We start from the raw sequence: 13336 nt of genomic DNA, 5'->3' as shown, positions 1-13336 counted from the left end.
AAAGGACATGGCAAGAAAATCACCCAACGGGCAAGAGCGAATTCAGTTCCAATCCTCGCCTCTATCTCGAGCTCGATTTTGGGAATCATGCATCCATGAGAGTTAGAAGAAAGAAAGCAATGCAAGAACCTCCTCCAAAAAAAATCACACCTTTAGACTGATCGCAACGGGCACGATCGTCGCCGGCACCATCGCCGGGCCAGGGACCAGGACATGATACCGTAAAGATGAGTCAAACAAGAATAAGAACCCAAGTGTATATAATGCGACTCAATCAATGATTAGAAGAGCAATTGAGAAGCCTCCATGCATGTTGAGTTAATGTATTATTGCTCTTGCAGTTATTAGCAGAATCCTTCCTTAATTTCTCAGATACTGTTTAATTCCTGACTGTAAGAAACGGTAGAAAAATGCACAGAAGTCTCCTGACTGTAAGAGAAAGAGGTTTTGAGTTTTGACAGTCAGTTGTTGTTTACAATTACAATCAGAGAAGGCAAAACAAGTGCAAATCAAACACATATATCTACAGGCAGGACATAATGGCATGTGACAGCATAGACCATTAGCTAGCAAGGATCATCACTTCGATTCAAACTCTTCTATGTGAGTGTTTATACTTTTGCATGTGACTATGGGATTCATGTGATCAGTCGCTCGATTTAATTATGTCATGAAAGTGACCATTGCATCTTTGCACTGACAGGAAGGAGGTCGACATCTCCCTAATCCCTATATACTGCGGGCTACCAATAAGCTAAGTACCGTGCTTTTTTTAATAATTTAGTTACAACATCAGACATTCCCAAGCTCACATGAAGGCCATTTGCAGTTCTTGTCTTTCCGTCAAGTAAGTTTCCAAAGGCATGCAAATGGCTTCTAATGCTGCATATAGGTTAGGGATGAGGAAAGGAGATTATTATGCTGGGAGAGCCCTATAATTAAGGGCGCACTAATTCTCCCACTTCCTTAGTATATATTTTAGAGCAAGCAGAAGTTGAATCTCTCTGCCCCTATCTCTCTCTGACTCTTTGGAATTTCTAGCTTTGAGCAAGGCTATCTCTCTTTCCCTCTCTCCGTAGAGGCGGGGAGGGTGGCTGCCGAATCTTTGTCGGCCGGTAAGCAGAGTACTTTGTGCAGATAATCTATCTTAACTAGCTATGATTTCAAGTGTAATTAGTACTCTTTTTGGCACAAATTCTTGTGCTAAGTTCATGTACCAATTTTGTAATTGCTGTTGCTGAACGTGCGACTATATAGAATATAGTCAAAATGCCGCCTCCCTCTTTCAGCTAAGCTGAGTCATTTTTTTTTCTTTTGTTCAGCTAACGCCGCTCGACAGTTGATGTTGGCTAATGTGCTATTCTTCAGGTAGATTAGCTAGCTAGCTACTTAGCTTCATGATGATTACAATTTATGAAGAGAATGTGACCAGCAATGGCGTGTAACGGCAAAGCATATTTGTAGTAGCATGCAAAATAATCAAGAAACCATTTACAATTAGAAGCACCAAACCACTTTCTCAAGTGGAGGAGGAAGGAAGAACAAGGGAATCATGTGAGGTGTTGCATTCCCTCTCTATATAGTTATAGTATTGTGGAGATTGCTTACACCAGTGTAAGGCCCAAAGAATCAAATGATGGCCTTGCTTTCACGGATAAATCAATCATAAGCAAAACACATGGCATGAATTAACATCTAAAAGTGCACACTTGGATGCTATTGTTGACCCTAGTAAGAAATGTAGGGTACTAGCCCACCCTAACCACTTCACCAATAAGCAAGCTCTTACTTGAGGTTAGAACAAAAAAACAAAAAGATATGATCTTTGCGCACTCCAGCGAGGGATCTTGATTGGAAAAGTATCATTAATTTGTTTAAGGACGGATTCAAGATTAAGGACAAACAGGACAACGAATGTGACAATGAGGTCAAAAGATTTCTGCAGAAATTCCTTCAGTGGGGGGGGGGGGGGGGGAAAGAACATGGTAAAAAGATGGAATCAGCAAAGGGGCATAAATATTACTATTTAGAAATGCTAAGTGACAACACAAAGTTGAATTTGTTTAGTGGTAATTGGTAATGAAAGTGTTCTAAGTAATTCCCGCAAATGGAAGTTGTAAACTAGCTAGCTAGTGATTCCTTGCCACTTGTTAGCTATTAAACGCAATTAGGCGTAGTAGCTTAAGCATTTTGGGGTCATGCATGACAGCAGCTGAAATGTGAACACACCAAGATTTTGTTGGGTGGTCAAAGAACTTCAGCAGACACAGATTTCCCAAGTGAAAGGAACATGATCATTTTGTTGTTTTCGTGTGAAAGTCTCTATCACAGTTACCACCCGCAGTAAAAAAAAGAGAAGACATGCATGATGTAGCGTCAAAATTCATGGTATATACAAAGGTGATGTTACTGATGTAAGATCATGGTTAAGATAACGCGGTAAAACTATTGGATGGCAATGAGCAGGTAAATGTTAAAATCGTCCAAGAGAATCATTAACGTCATGAAGACGTAAGAAATGCATTCCTCTCTCTATATTTTTTTTAAAAGAACTGCGCTCCTCTGAAAAATTGTTACGCCTTTGGACTACGTTTTTAAAAGATGCTAATATTAATTTTAGAATGGAAACGGTAATACAAAACTTAAGTTTAAAAAAAACATTTTCATTCTTCGCTTCAATTGTATAATACTAGGTGTTTTTTTTTAAAAAAATGCATAGGTACTATACAAATATACCAAAGTTTATTTTATCTCTCTTAAAAAGGGAAATGGTAGACTTAGGGCATGTTCAGATTCATGTTATATTAAACCATACCATTGTTTATTAATTTTTTTTTGCGATGAACATTGTTTATTAAAATTAACAGATATATGACAACATTTAGTTTATTACTTAATATTTGCCATGTCTAGATAATTGACAACATCATATGTAGTATATTCTACCAAAACTTGGTGATATTACTAATTTGCTAAAATTTTGGAAATATTGAAAATATCTATAAAGTAAACAATCCCTTAGGATTTCTTACCGAACTTGTACAAACACCTAACCTCATCTAAATTCTTTCTTTTTTTTAGCATAATCTAACTTCTCGTTTATGATAACACGTGAAACTTTTGAGCGGTTTTTTCCCAATAAAATTTTTGTACGTATACCATTGCTAAAGAAAAGAACACATTGAATTGTACACTGAAATAGTGAAATTATTGCGTTTTGTTTCTAACAAAAAAAGAAATTACTCAGTTTCAGAAGGCCCATTAGATAATCACTTCCATAGCCGAGATGGAGCCAGCCCAAAACACTTTATGGGCCTCCAGAAACAGATCCAAACCTACATGGGCCGAAAGGCTGAAGCCCAATACCTACCACCTAAATCCGCTCCCCATCTTCCCTGTGACTCTGTTGGCTGTGCTGTCCAGTCCCCCACTTCGCAGAGGGATTGCCTGCGGCGCTCACCTCTCGCCGTCTCCGCCTCTCCGGAGACGGCGGCCACCGCGCGCCCGCCTCTCGTCGGCGCCGTGCCTCCCTCAACGGCCACCACCTTTGCGGGCGCTCCCATCGTACTGCGTGGCTGCTGCCAGATCCAGGCCGTCAGGATCTACCCCCCGCCCTTCTCGTCGGAGGGTTAGGGTTTGTGCGACCCGGCGACGGCGAGCGAGGTCTCTCACCCGCGAAAGGGGGGGGGGGGGGTGGCGCGTACCTACAGAGCCCTCCGAGTTTCGCGAGCACAGTTCCCCGCAGGGAGAGCGCAAGCCCGAGGTGAGTCCGCTGAATCTGCCATCCATACATTCCTTCGAGAGATTTCTGTTGGATGAAATGCCTGCTCCATTTTGTCTAGTAAACGAAACACGTTGTGCATCCGTTGGATCATAATCTGCGGTGGTATACTGCGAGAGCTTTCTGTTCGATGAAATGCCGCCTCCATTTTGTCTAGTAAACGAAGCGCGTTGTGCATCCGTTTGGATCTGTTGGGTATCTGATGAACCGGTGGCCTAGGCCCTCTGCTCAGATGGTTTTATATGTTAAATTGATAATTCTGTTGCAAACTTGTGCTGAATTGACTTAAACGATGTAGGGTGCACTATATCCTCACTGGGGCGAGAGAGAGCGGTTTTGTGCGGTATAGCAGAAACCAAAGGTCAACCCAAAGGCCTAAAAAATGGTGGTTCGGTTGGTTGTGGGATTTTTATGCCCACCCATTCATTGTACCTATGAATTAGATCTAATACTCTGTTTACATGTTTACATGGTAACATGATCTACGATTAGGATGTCAAAGTTTAGCCTGTGCCTGTGCATCACATGGCATGTACGTGGATTCGCCCCTGTAGCCTCGTACCCTTAACAAATTTTATGATTTGGCCTTGTTTAGAGCCCTAGCATAGACAACATGTTCATATATCAGAAATGATGCATTGGATTTAAAGTGCTGCCTTTCTATTATGGGATAACACGGGTTCCTCACCTTCTTTATGATGGTAGCTAATTACAACCGAAAACAGAGAAGAGAATGTCGTTTTAGGATGTTCTCAAAAGCATGTGGGAACGCTGCCTGCCTCAACTTGAAAAAAAAAAGGTTTTTACAATGCTAACACAAATGACACCTTTTTTTTTGTAACATCTGAATTAGCTTCTAGGTCCAATGTGCTGTGTCCACAACTGGCATACTTTTGCATGCAAAATGAAGAAATTGATCTTAGGCTTTTTTGTCGTTGGAAGATTTATTTCATATGTGGCAAGCCTGATTGGGGAAGGGCATAAAATCTTGGTGTTTTGCTTGATTTACTTTTTTTATCATATTTTTTTTTGCATCAAACTGCTTATTTATTTTATTGTAAAATGCAGAAAGAAGAGGCATCATCCTTGTTTGTTCAACTCTGAGTCTTTGTGAATCAGCCTAGTTCTCTCACCAAATTGTGTATGATGTTATTTTGTGATCAAAACTTTCAGATAGCTGGTTCTGGAACAGATTTGGGAAGCTGAGTTCTAATTAATTGAACTTTTATGAGCTAGTTTTAAGGAATATATTTAGGTACTACTTCTATTTGTTTTCTAATCAATGTTGTAATACAGTTTTTTTTTGGATTTGAGTTGTACTTACGTCCGGGAGAAAAACAGATACTTGCTGTTGTAGGTAGACCCTTTCTGAAACGCGTAAATTAGTTTTAGTTCAACTTGGATGTCCCATTTATTTCTGAAATTAGAGCTAATGGAACAAGCCATGTTATATTTTTAATTGGCCTTTGTTTGTTTTAAAAGTTGATCTTTAGATTAGCAGTAAACCACCAAATGGAACATGACCAGTTGATGGTCGAGTTCAGTCTCTAGTGCAGTGCTGAGATTGGCAGCAGATAACTGGCAAGGGTTAGATGCAGTGCCAATTTTACTGGCTCAGACGTATCAGAATTTCAGAGCACCGCACTTGTTGGAAAATTTCTTTTTTTCTGAACAGGCATGCGTACTCCAGCAATACCTGCCACTGCTATACTGAGACCTGCCATGTATCATGGAACCATCACGTCACATGTGTGAACTACCGGTGCTTCTAGCTTCCTAGATGCTCACCAATGCTTTTTATGTTTCTTCATATGTTACATTAGCTTTGAAGTGCTTGGTTCATGATTACTTGTTCTGTGGACTAAGCTTGCTTATGATTTCTTAGTTTGGGAATGTTTCATTGTTTCTTATATCCTCTCTGTGCCAGGCTGTTATAGCTACATAGAAGGACAACTGATACGGTGTTAGGTCATGGAGGAGATTCATGGCATGCAAGAATCAAAGACTGCATCTGTCATCAAAGTTGCCAGAGAGCCTGCCGTCATTATCAATGGAGTTCCAGACTTGCCTCCTGATGTAGCATCCGAATCACAACCTGAGCCACGTAATGCTGCAGAACCTCCTGTTGATCATCGTTTTGGTGAATTTCTAGAAGGGCGGAAAGTAAGGAAACCTTTTGGGGACAAGCATTTTGTAGGGAAAGTGGACAAGTATGATAGTGAAAGTAACTGGTACAGTGTTGTCTATCAAGATGGAGACCAGGAGGATCTCGAGTGGAAGGAAGTGGAGGAGATCATGCTGCCATTGGACATAACTATCCCGCTGAAAACACTTATTTCGGATAAATTCGCACTTCAAAATACAGCTCCTGTCTTCAAACCTAAGGTGGGTAGACCAAGAAAAGTCTATGCTATAACGGATGGCAACACAAACAATGCTATGGAAGATCAGATGATGACTGGAGCGGCAAATGAACATCAATCCAATAACTTACTAGCGTTGGTTCCAGCATCTACATCCAACGATGCATATGTTAACGCTAGTAGTCAACCTAGAAAAAGGGGCAGGCCTCGAAAGGATGCAACTATGTATCCTCGAAAGGATGCAACTATTCCTGCCAATACTCAGCCTAAAAGAAGAGGCAGGCCTCCAAAAAACAGGAACTTGTCTGGAAATGCTCAGAGTGCTGAATGCACACCACAAAATAGTGTTCTTATACGCAATGCACAGACAGTCAGGGCAGAAAAACTGGCGAAGGCAGAAAGACTGAAGAGAGAAAATATGCATGCTCAAGGCGCACCACCTGGAACTCAATTTTTCTAACATGCATTCCCACTGTTCCAATACATATATCTGTAAACATTCCAGAATCTATGCACGATGGTGACACTAGCTTTCAACATATATTTTGTACAATCCATCGTAGAGCAAAACTTGTAAGACTATATTTGCTATCCCAATGCTATCGTATTTCTTTCCTATACAAGTATATGCAGTCTGTTTAGACGTCCTTTGGTACGGTCTTAAAAGTTTTCCTTGTGGAAGTGGAATCTAGTTGTGGTTGTCTGGCTGAATTCTTTTGAAAGATCCTTGAGTTGTTTCGTGAGTGTAGGGGATCCACAATAGAAAACACCTGCATATTTATGGATTTGTTAACAACCGTTACTGCAAAGCTCAAAATTGTTGCATCGACGATGTTCGCTGAAAAAAGAGGCTCACCTATGCGTGAGTTTTTGTGGGCATTCGCCAAGTCAGAGAACACCTTTCTCCAGTTAGGCCTCGCAAAATGTGTGCGAATCTGCAACAGATCAATCAGAAATAAGAGGAATACACTGGAAATAAATAAGTATTTCAGATAGAAGAGGGGGAAGATGTCGAATACCCTGCTGCCGGAGACGATATCCACACCATTTTTGGCATGTTGAAGTGACTGAACCATGGCAATCAAAGCTGACCTTGCGTCGCCTTCTTCATACACGCTGGTCAGGTAATTGTGCATCTCTATAATATTCTGCAATTCCCACATATATTAGTTTATGTTCTATCTATGACTGAAGGAACTATGGAAATTTGAAAATACAGCGAAGAATTGAGAGTGAGACAGTACATTGTGATCACTTTCAGCGACATCGTTCATGACTCCTTTAAACCACTCGAAGGACCCTTGCTCTCTGGTCACCCAGTAGAAGTAAGCTCTTCCTGGCCCATTGTTCTTGAAGCTGCCTATCTCAGAACCATGTATGCTTTCCACCTCCTGTTGCCATCAACTCATTTTAGTTATCTATTTCCTCCAGTTATACAACATTGTAGGAAATAAGGAAACACTATTTATCAGGGAAGAATTTTACTTCGTTGGATTTAATGTTGTTCAACAGATCCTTCAGAATGCTGATGAAAGGAGTAGCACCAATTCCAAGACCAATAAGCAAAAGAATGTCATACTTCTTGTAGTTTTGCGCCGGTGCACCATAGGGCCCATCAATAAGGACCTTAGGAAACCTGAAGCAACATTGTGAAGATAACCAGGGTTAGAAAATGATTGTAGACCAAATGCATTTGGTAGGTGAAATAGAAGAGCTTCTCTAGTCACCTAGTATCCTCTGTCTGAGCGTCCGCCACAACTGTAGTTTCAAGTCTTGAAAGGGTAGCCTTCTTAGAAGTAACCTGTGCCTCGCAAGCCTACATGAATACTAAGATTTAGTTCTCCATCTTTTGGCAATCTGCATTATTCTCCTAGAATTGTTTAACGAGGGAAACTAATTGTTCTTGCAACTCTTTGCAGCTGTGCTGCCTCAACTGACCTTCCCAAACAGGTTTCTGAGTTCAGTCGTCCAGTCACCTAGTGTACGGATATGCACACTCAGGTAGTCATCTCCAGGTGCAGAAGTGATGGAGAAGGGATGCCTGCAAAGGCAGGAAAAACAGTTAGAAATAGTCTCAGATAAACCACATTTTGGACATGCATTCATGCGACAAGGGTGAATTGGTTACCATTCGAAAGGAGAGACATCAGGGCACTTCACAAACAGGTACATCCCGCTCTTGTACTTGAAACCCGGCGGCTTCTTCATGTGAAGAGAGAGCACATTTCCTGGGTAAATCGCTGCCTGCATGTGCCACACCCACATCACCAATTTTATGAGTAACAGGCAAACAGCTAAGAAAGAATGGATCCCAGTTACATGAGTCAGCTGCTTACCTTGACGATGCTCACGCGGTAGTTGTTCTCTCGAACTTTTCTGATCGTTCTCTCGCATGCATAGAAGAGCACTGGGACTATCAGGTACATCCATGTCTGCAGGAACAAGATTGACATTTTGAGATGATGTCACTTAATTTCATTGCAGTCACAGGAAGATCGAGCGCCTGATGAGAATTTTACCGTTTTCTTGTACCACTCCCTGGTGAGGAATATGAAGTAGGAGTGCACGACGAGGAGGACGTAGGCGAGCACCAGGAGGTGGTGCGCGTACCAGAAGGCGTTGAAGCCGGCGAGGTGGTGCAGCGGCGACGGCAGCTTGACGACGCTCCGGCGGAAGGAGTGCGTGGCCAGCGTGAAGGAGAAGGACATGATGATGATCATGAGGATGCCGGTGACGCCGGGGGCGCTCTCCAGCAGGTCGGCGTACGTCGGCTGCCTGTACCCGAAGTTCGGCCCCAGCGTCGCCATGAACTTGTCGCTGGGGCAGTTGATCAGCCTCGGGAAGTCGCAGGTGACGTGCGCCAGCGTGTGGACGGCGGTGGCGGCGGCGATGGTCGCCGCGATCACCTTGTGGAAGTTGATGTTGTCGTCGAAGGGGATGACGTGGCTGAGCGCCGTGGACCTGAGCGTGGTGAGCGTGTTCCGGCACACGGGGAGGAGGATGAGCGCCATGTTGAGCTTGAGCACCTCGGCGGCGCCCTTGGCCACGCACACGCAGTGGCCCATCACCTGGAACGCGGCGCGCCGCTCGTACTGCTCGAACTTGTAGGCGAAGAGGCCGACGTTGACGGCGAGCCACAGCGCGACGAGCCAGATCCGCTTCCAGTTCTCGTGCACGAAGTCCACCGTCCTGGACACGTGCCGCTTCAGCGGGCTCCGGTACCGCGACGGGATCATCGTCCTCGCGAGGCTCGACGTCGTCCGCTTCATCTTCTCCGGCGCCGCCTGCGCGCTCACCATGCCGCGCAGCAGCGTCTCCAGCTGCCAGATCTCGATGTACCCGCGGTCGTCCGGGTCCAGCTCCTCCATGATCAGCGACGCGTACGTCGCCGCGTGTCCCTTCAGCTTCGCCAGCTTGTTCGCCGACGCACTCAGTATAATAACCTGCAAATCCATTCCAGCCAAACAAGAAAACGATATTTAATCCTCTCTCTCCATGTTCCAGAATGGCAGATGAGATCCAATCCAGAAGAATTCTTTCGTCCTCACCTCCTTGACCTCATCTTCCGTGAGCATCCCATCGCCATTCTTGTCGCACCTGGATGCATCAGAGAGAGGGGGAAGGAAAAAAAAAATCCATTTCGTCAGTTGGCGATCGATTTATCGTGTTCATCTTGGAAATTATAACTGGGACGGTGAACCATTACATGTCAAAGAAAATGCGAAGCCGCGAGTCGAAGTTCTGGTCGGTCATCTCCTCCCAGAACTCCTTGAGCTGCTCCTTGGTGATGCCGTCCTCCGGCTCCAGGTTCCTCCGCCGCGCCAGCGCCACGAACAGCTCGCCGGCGAACTCCTTGGAGTCCCCCATGCCTTTTGATGCCAAGCAGATCCACCATGGATTAATTTTTCTTAGTTCAATTAAAAGATCATGAATCATGGGCATTGTTAGACATCCAAACTATCTAAAAAGAGAAATGATTCGCTTAGCGCTACACGATTATTATTCCATCGATCGCCTAACTGCCTCCAGCATGAACCGGTCGCTATAACTCCATTTTCTCCGTAAGCATGTGCAATAACAAAAGAGAAGTACAGAGTACTCGTTTCTTTTGCTGTACCGATTTACTGCTTAATAATGGACCATTTCGCAAAGCAAAAGCATTAATTCGAGGGGATTAGTTGAGAAGCAAAGAGCCGATCTCAGTTAGGCAGAGCTGTCCCTGCCAACTCTTTGGGCAAAGATGAACAGTTCACGGCATCATCACACAACTGTTGCGGAGCATAAAAATGATTGACAGAAAACAAGAAAGATGGCGCCAACACAATATTCCTTCAATCAGAGATATTTCTGCTGTGTTCTTGTTAGCAACAACTAATCGCCCTTTTGGAACTGAATTTACGGCTATCTGTTTCTGGATCGCACCATCGATGGAAGCTGCGGGCCGGGGACTCACCGATGCACTTGCCGAAGCTCTCCTTGGGGAGGCGGCCGTTGCGGTTCATCTCGTCGAAGCGGCGCTCGACGGACTTCCACCCCTCCTTCCCGCCGGACGTCTTGTCGAGGAAGCGGAGCCCCCGGAGCCCCACCTGCGCGCTGGACTGCATCCGCGTCATCCTCCCGCCACCGGGCCGCATCCCCCCCACCCCCTCCGGCACCTTCATCGACACCCTCGACGCGAACTGCCTCACCCCGGACGCCAGCCGCGACGGCTGCTTCATCAGCCCCCGCGCGAACCCGCCCGCCGCCGCACCCGCCCCCGCCCCCGGCGGCCTCGGCAACCCCGACGGGTGCTGCGCATGCGGCGACTGGTGGTCGTACGGCGACGCCATCCCGGAACACGCAATGCCGGCTCACCGGAGTACGGACGGTGGCCGGTGGGACCCGCTCGCCGAGGGAGGTGGTGGTAGGCTACTACTACTAGACGACTACTACTACTACTTCTCGGGAGATGAGAAGGGGAGAGGGAGACAGATATGGCGGGTAACATGCGCGGATGTCGTCTCCAGTTATAGCCGTTGCGACGACGTCGTGTGCACCGCCTGCTGCTGCGCGCGGGGGGAGATTTCCGCCGTCGGATACAAGATCCACGGCTCACGTAGCATCGCGAGCCTTTGCCTTCTCGAGCAGGCAAGGTAAGGGGGGACACGTGGGCGGGTGGTGGGACATCGGATGGGGAACGGACGGCTCAGGGAGGCGGGCGTTAGGTGGGGCAACTTGGCTGGCCTCTTTCTGAGCCTGACCGAGTGGGCCCGCGCCGGAAAGGGGTCTGTTGGTGCGTGTCGTGTGGTGGCCTTTGCCGCAGGTAGCTGGCAGGCACCGGAAGAAATCGGAGGGTGGAAAAATAAACCAAAAGCGACCGGATCGCTAGCCTAATTAACGATTAGATACACTTAACACAGTGGTAAATAATGTGTGATTTTAAGTCTAAAGTTTCATGTTCAATCATCAACAAGCTCATAATATCCCCGCAAAAAAAAAACAAGCTCATAATATATACCAATTTAGTAAAACAACTTCATAATGTCTTCTTTAAAAAATATATTTGGAGGGATGACTTTCCCTGTAAATCTCGTTTTTAGTTAACAAACATTTCTTCATTTTTTTAATCACTTGGTACAATACTGACCATCTTGCTCATCACTTGCTGTTCCCTCTGAAAAGGATGTTCACTTTTACTAATAGCTTGGCTAAATGTCATTACCGCGATGGCTATATACACGCCAAATCGCCGGTCTTTTCGACCAAGATTGCATTTATATATGTACCACGTTTTGTACTTGAACAAGGGTTGCTTGGCTACATACATACACAGCCAAAAATCTAGCTCCAGGAATATACGGTCCCTTGTTGTTTGCAGAAGCTGGAGCCACACGATGGCGCGATCTTAGCTTGTTCGAGCAGGTGACAGGTTTGTCCCGATGTTTTACAGTGGCTATCGCGTGCAAGGCCCACACTATCTTCGGCCGGAGAATCTCAAGGGTAAATTCCGTTCACTCGACGGCCAGTGTCCTGATTTTTTTTACTCACATCCACTAGTTACTGTCAGCAGCCGGGATGACCGGAGGTTCAGGCTTGATTTGATTCTAAGGCAAGCGAATTCCAGCTTTATTTCGGTCCTGATGGAATGATGGAGTTACAGATTTACAGAGGGAATGATGATCTGTGTGTATCTTTCTTTATTTTTTTATTAAAAAGAGACCTGCTATGGTGCTTGGGAATGATGGCATCCGTTGATTGGATGCAATCCAACGATCTATAGCAGAAGGTATGTGTGGGTGGGTACTTGAAAATGTGGGCCAGGTATCTATCTATCTATCTATTATATTATTAAAACAGCTTTGAAAGAAGACACCACGTTCGTTGTGGCGGCTAGAAATTCTCACATTAATAGAAGAAAAAGAGAAAACTTTACACCATTAGATCTTAGTTGTCTAAATTTTAAGGGCTGAGATTTAATAGCATAGAAGTTTTAATATGGTAATCAGATACAGATACGTTTATTATAGAAATTGGCCAGCAGCAGATACACTTTTCTTACCAAACTAGGACTAGGAAACAAAAATTGTAATAGGAATCTAGGGAAAAAAGCTATGTCCGTGTATGATTTTATGTCCGATTGCTATGGTGGCTAGCTACCAAAAAAAAAGATACTACAAAGCAATCACAGCACGTACAGTTTCCATCTGCCGTCTCCAACAAAATAACGAAGAAATAGGAGCCAAAGAAAGAGAAGGTACGACCAGTACACGAGAGAAATAGATATATTTGATGGCTGGTCCATTTATTCAATTACCTCGGCTAACTCTTTGTACTCTACTCTTGTTATGAGGGATATAAATTCCTACATTAACCCAAAAAATAATTTTTCAAGTAAAAATACAATTTAAAAGTAACTAAAATTCGGAATTAAAAATAAGCAATATTGAAAGGAGAGTCTATATAACAATCCAATATGAGATTAATTAAAATTTAAAATATAAATAAAATAAAATCCGAATTTTTTTTAACAAAAAGAAGATTTCAAGTAGTAAAATAACTAAAATTCGAAATTAAAAATAAGCAATGTTGAAAGAAGAGTACAAATAAAAACCCAACACGAGAGTAATTGAAATTCAAAATAAAAAAATGAGAATACAAAAATAAAAATGAGAGTGGAATACATTATATAAATAACTAAAATTTGCAATAAAAA

General features: G+C 44.1%; 2 protein-coding genes across 5 annotated transcripts; one reads left to right on the top strand and one right to left on the bottom strand.

Annotated features, from left to right (window-relative positions):
* Positions 1-3405: 3405 nt before the first annotated feature.
* On the top strand, positions 3406-7991 carry LOC4327454 (uncharacterized). 4 transcript variants are annotated; one of them, XR_010740908.1, is made up of 4 exons: positions 3406-3763; positions 4955-5036; positions 5709-7268; positions 7364-7534. XR_010740908.1 is itself a non-coding variant. In XM_015762120.3 (3 exons), exon 3 carries the CDS (start codon positions 5753-5755, stop codon positions 6602-6604), a length of 852 nt encoding a protein of 283 aa, XP_015617606.1. In that variant the 5' UTR covers positions 3406-3763; positions 4955-5036; positions 5709-5752; the 3' UTR covers positions 6605-6770. The 4 variants fall into 4 exon arrangements, 2 of the variants coding, with proteins under 2 accessions (XP_015617606.1, XP_015617597.1); XR_001541532.3 differs by lacking the exon at positions 4955-5036 and having other exon boundaries at positions 7364-7991; XM_015762120.3 differs by lacking the exon at positions 7364-7534 and having other exon boundaries at positions 5709-6770.
* Positions 6564-11117, bottom strand: LOC4327453 (putative respiratory burst oxidase homolog protein H). Its single transcript, XM_015762096.3, has 13 exons — positions 10598-11117; positions 9851-10013; positions 9693-9741; positions 8664-9587; positions 8481-8576; positions 8273-8388; positions 8083-8185; positions 7872-7960; positions 7630-7780; positions 7389-7535; positions 7164-7292; positions 7001-7079; positions 6564-6914 (listed from the first exon to the last, which is right to left on the bottom strand). The coding sequence occupies exons 1-13, from the start codon at positions 10971-10973 to the stop codon at positions 6805-6807; spliced, it is 2532 nt and encodes an 843-aa protein (XP_015617582.1). The 5' UTR covers positions 10974-11117; the 3' UTR covers positions 6564-6804.
* Positions 11118-13336: the final 2219 nt, after the last annotated feature.

The sequence above is a fragment of the Oryza sativa genome, chromosome 1, assembly GCF_034140825.1.
Source record: "Oryza sativa Japonica Group chromosome 1, ASM3414082v1".
Classification (NCBI taxonomy): Eukaryota; Viridiplantae; Streptophyta; class Magnoliopsida; order Poales; family Poaceae; genus Oryza; species Oryza sativa.
This window is presented reverse-complemented; position numbering and strand designations above follow the sequence as displayed.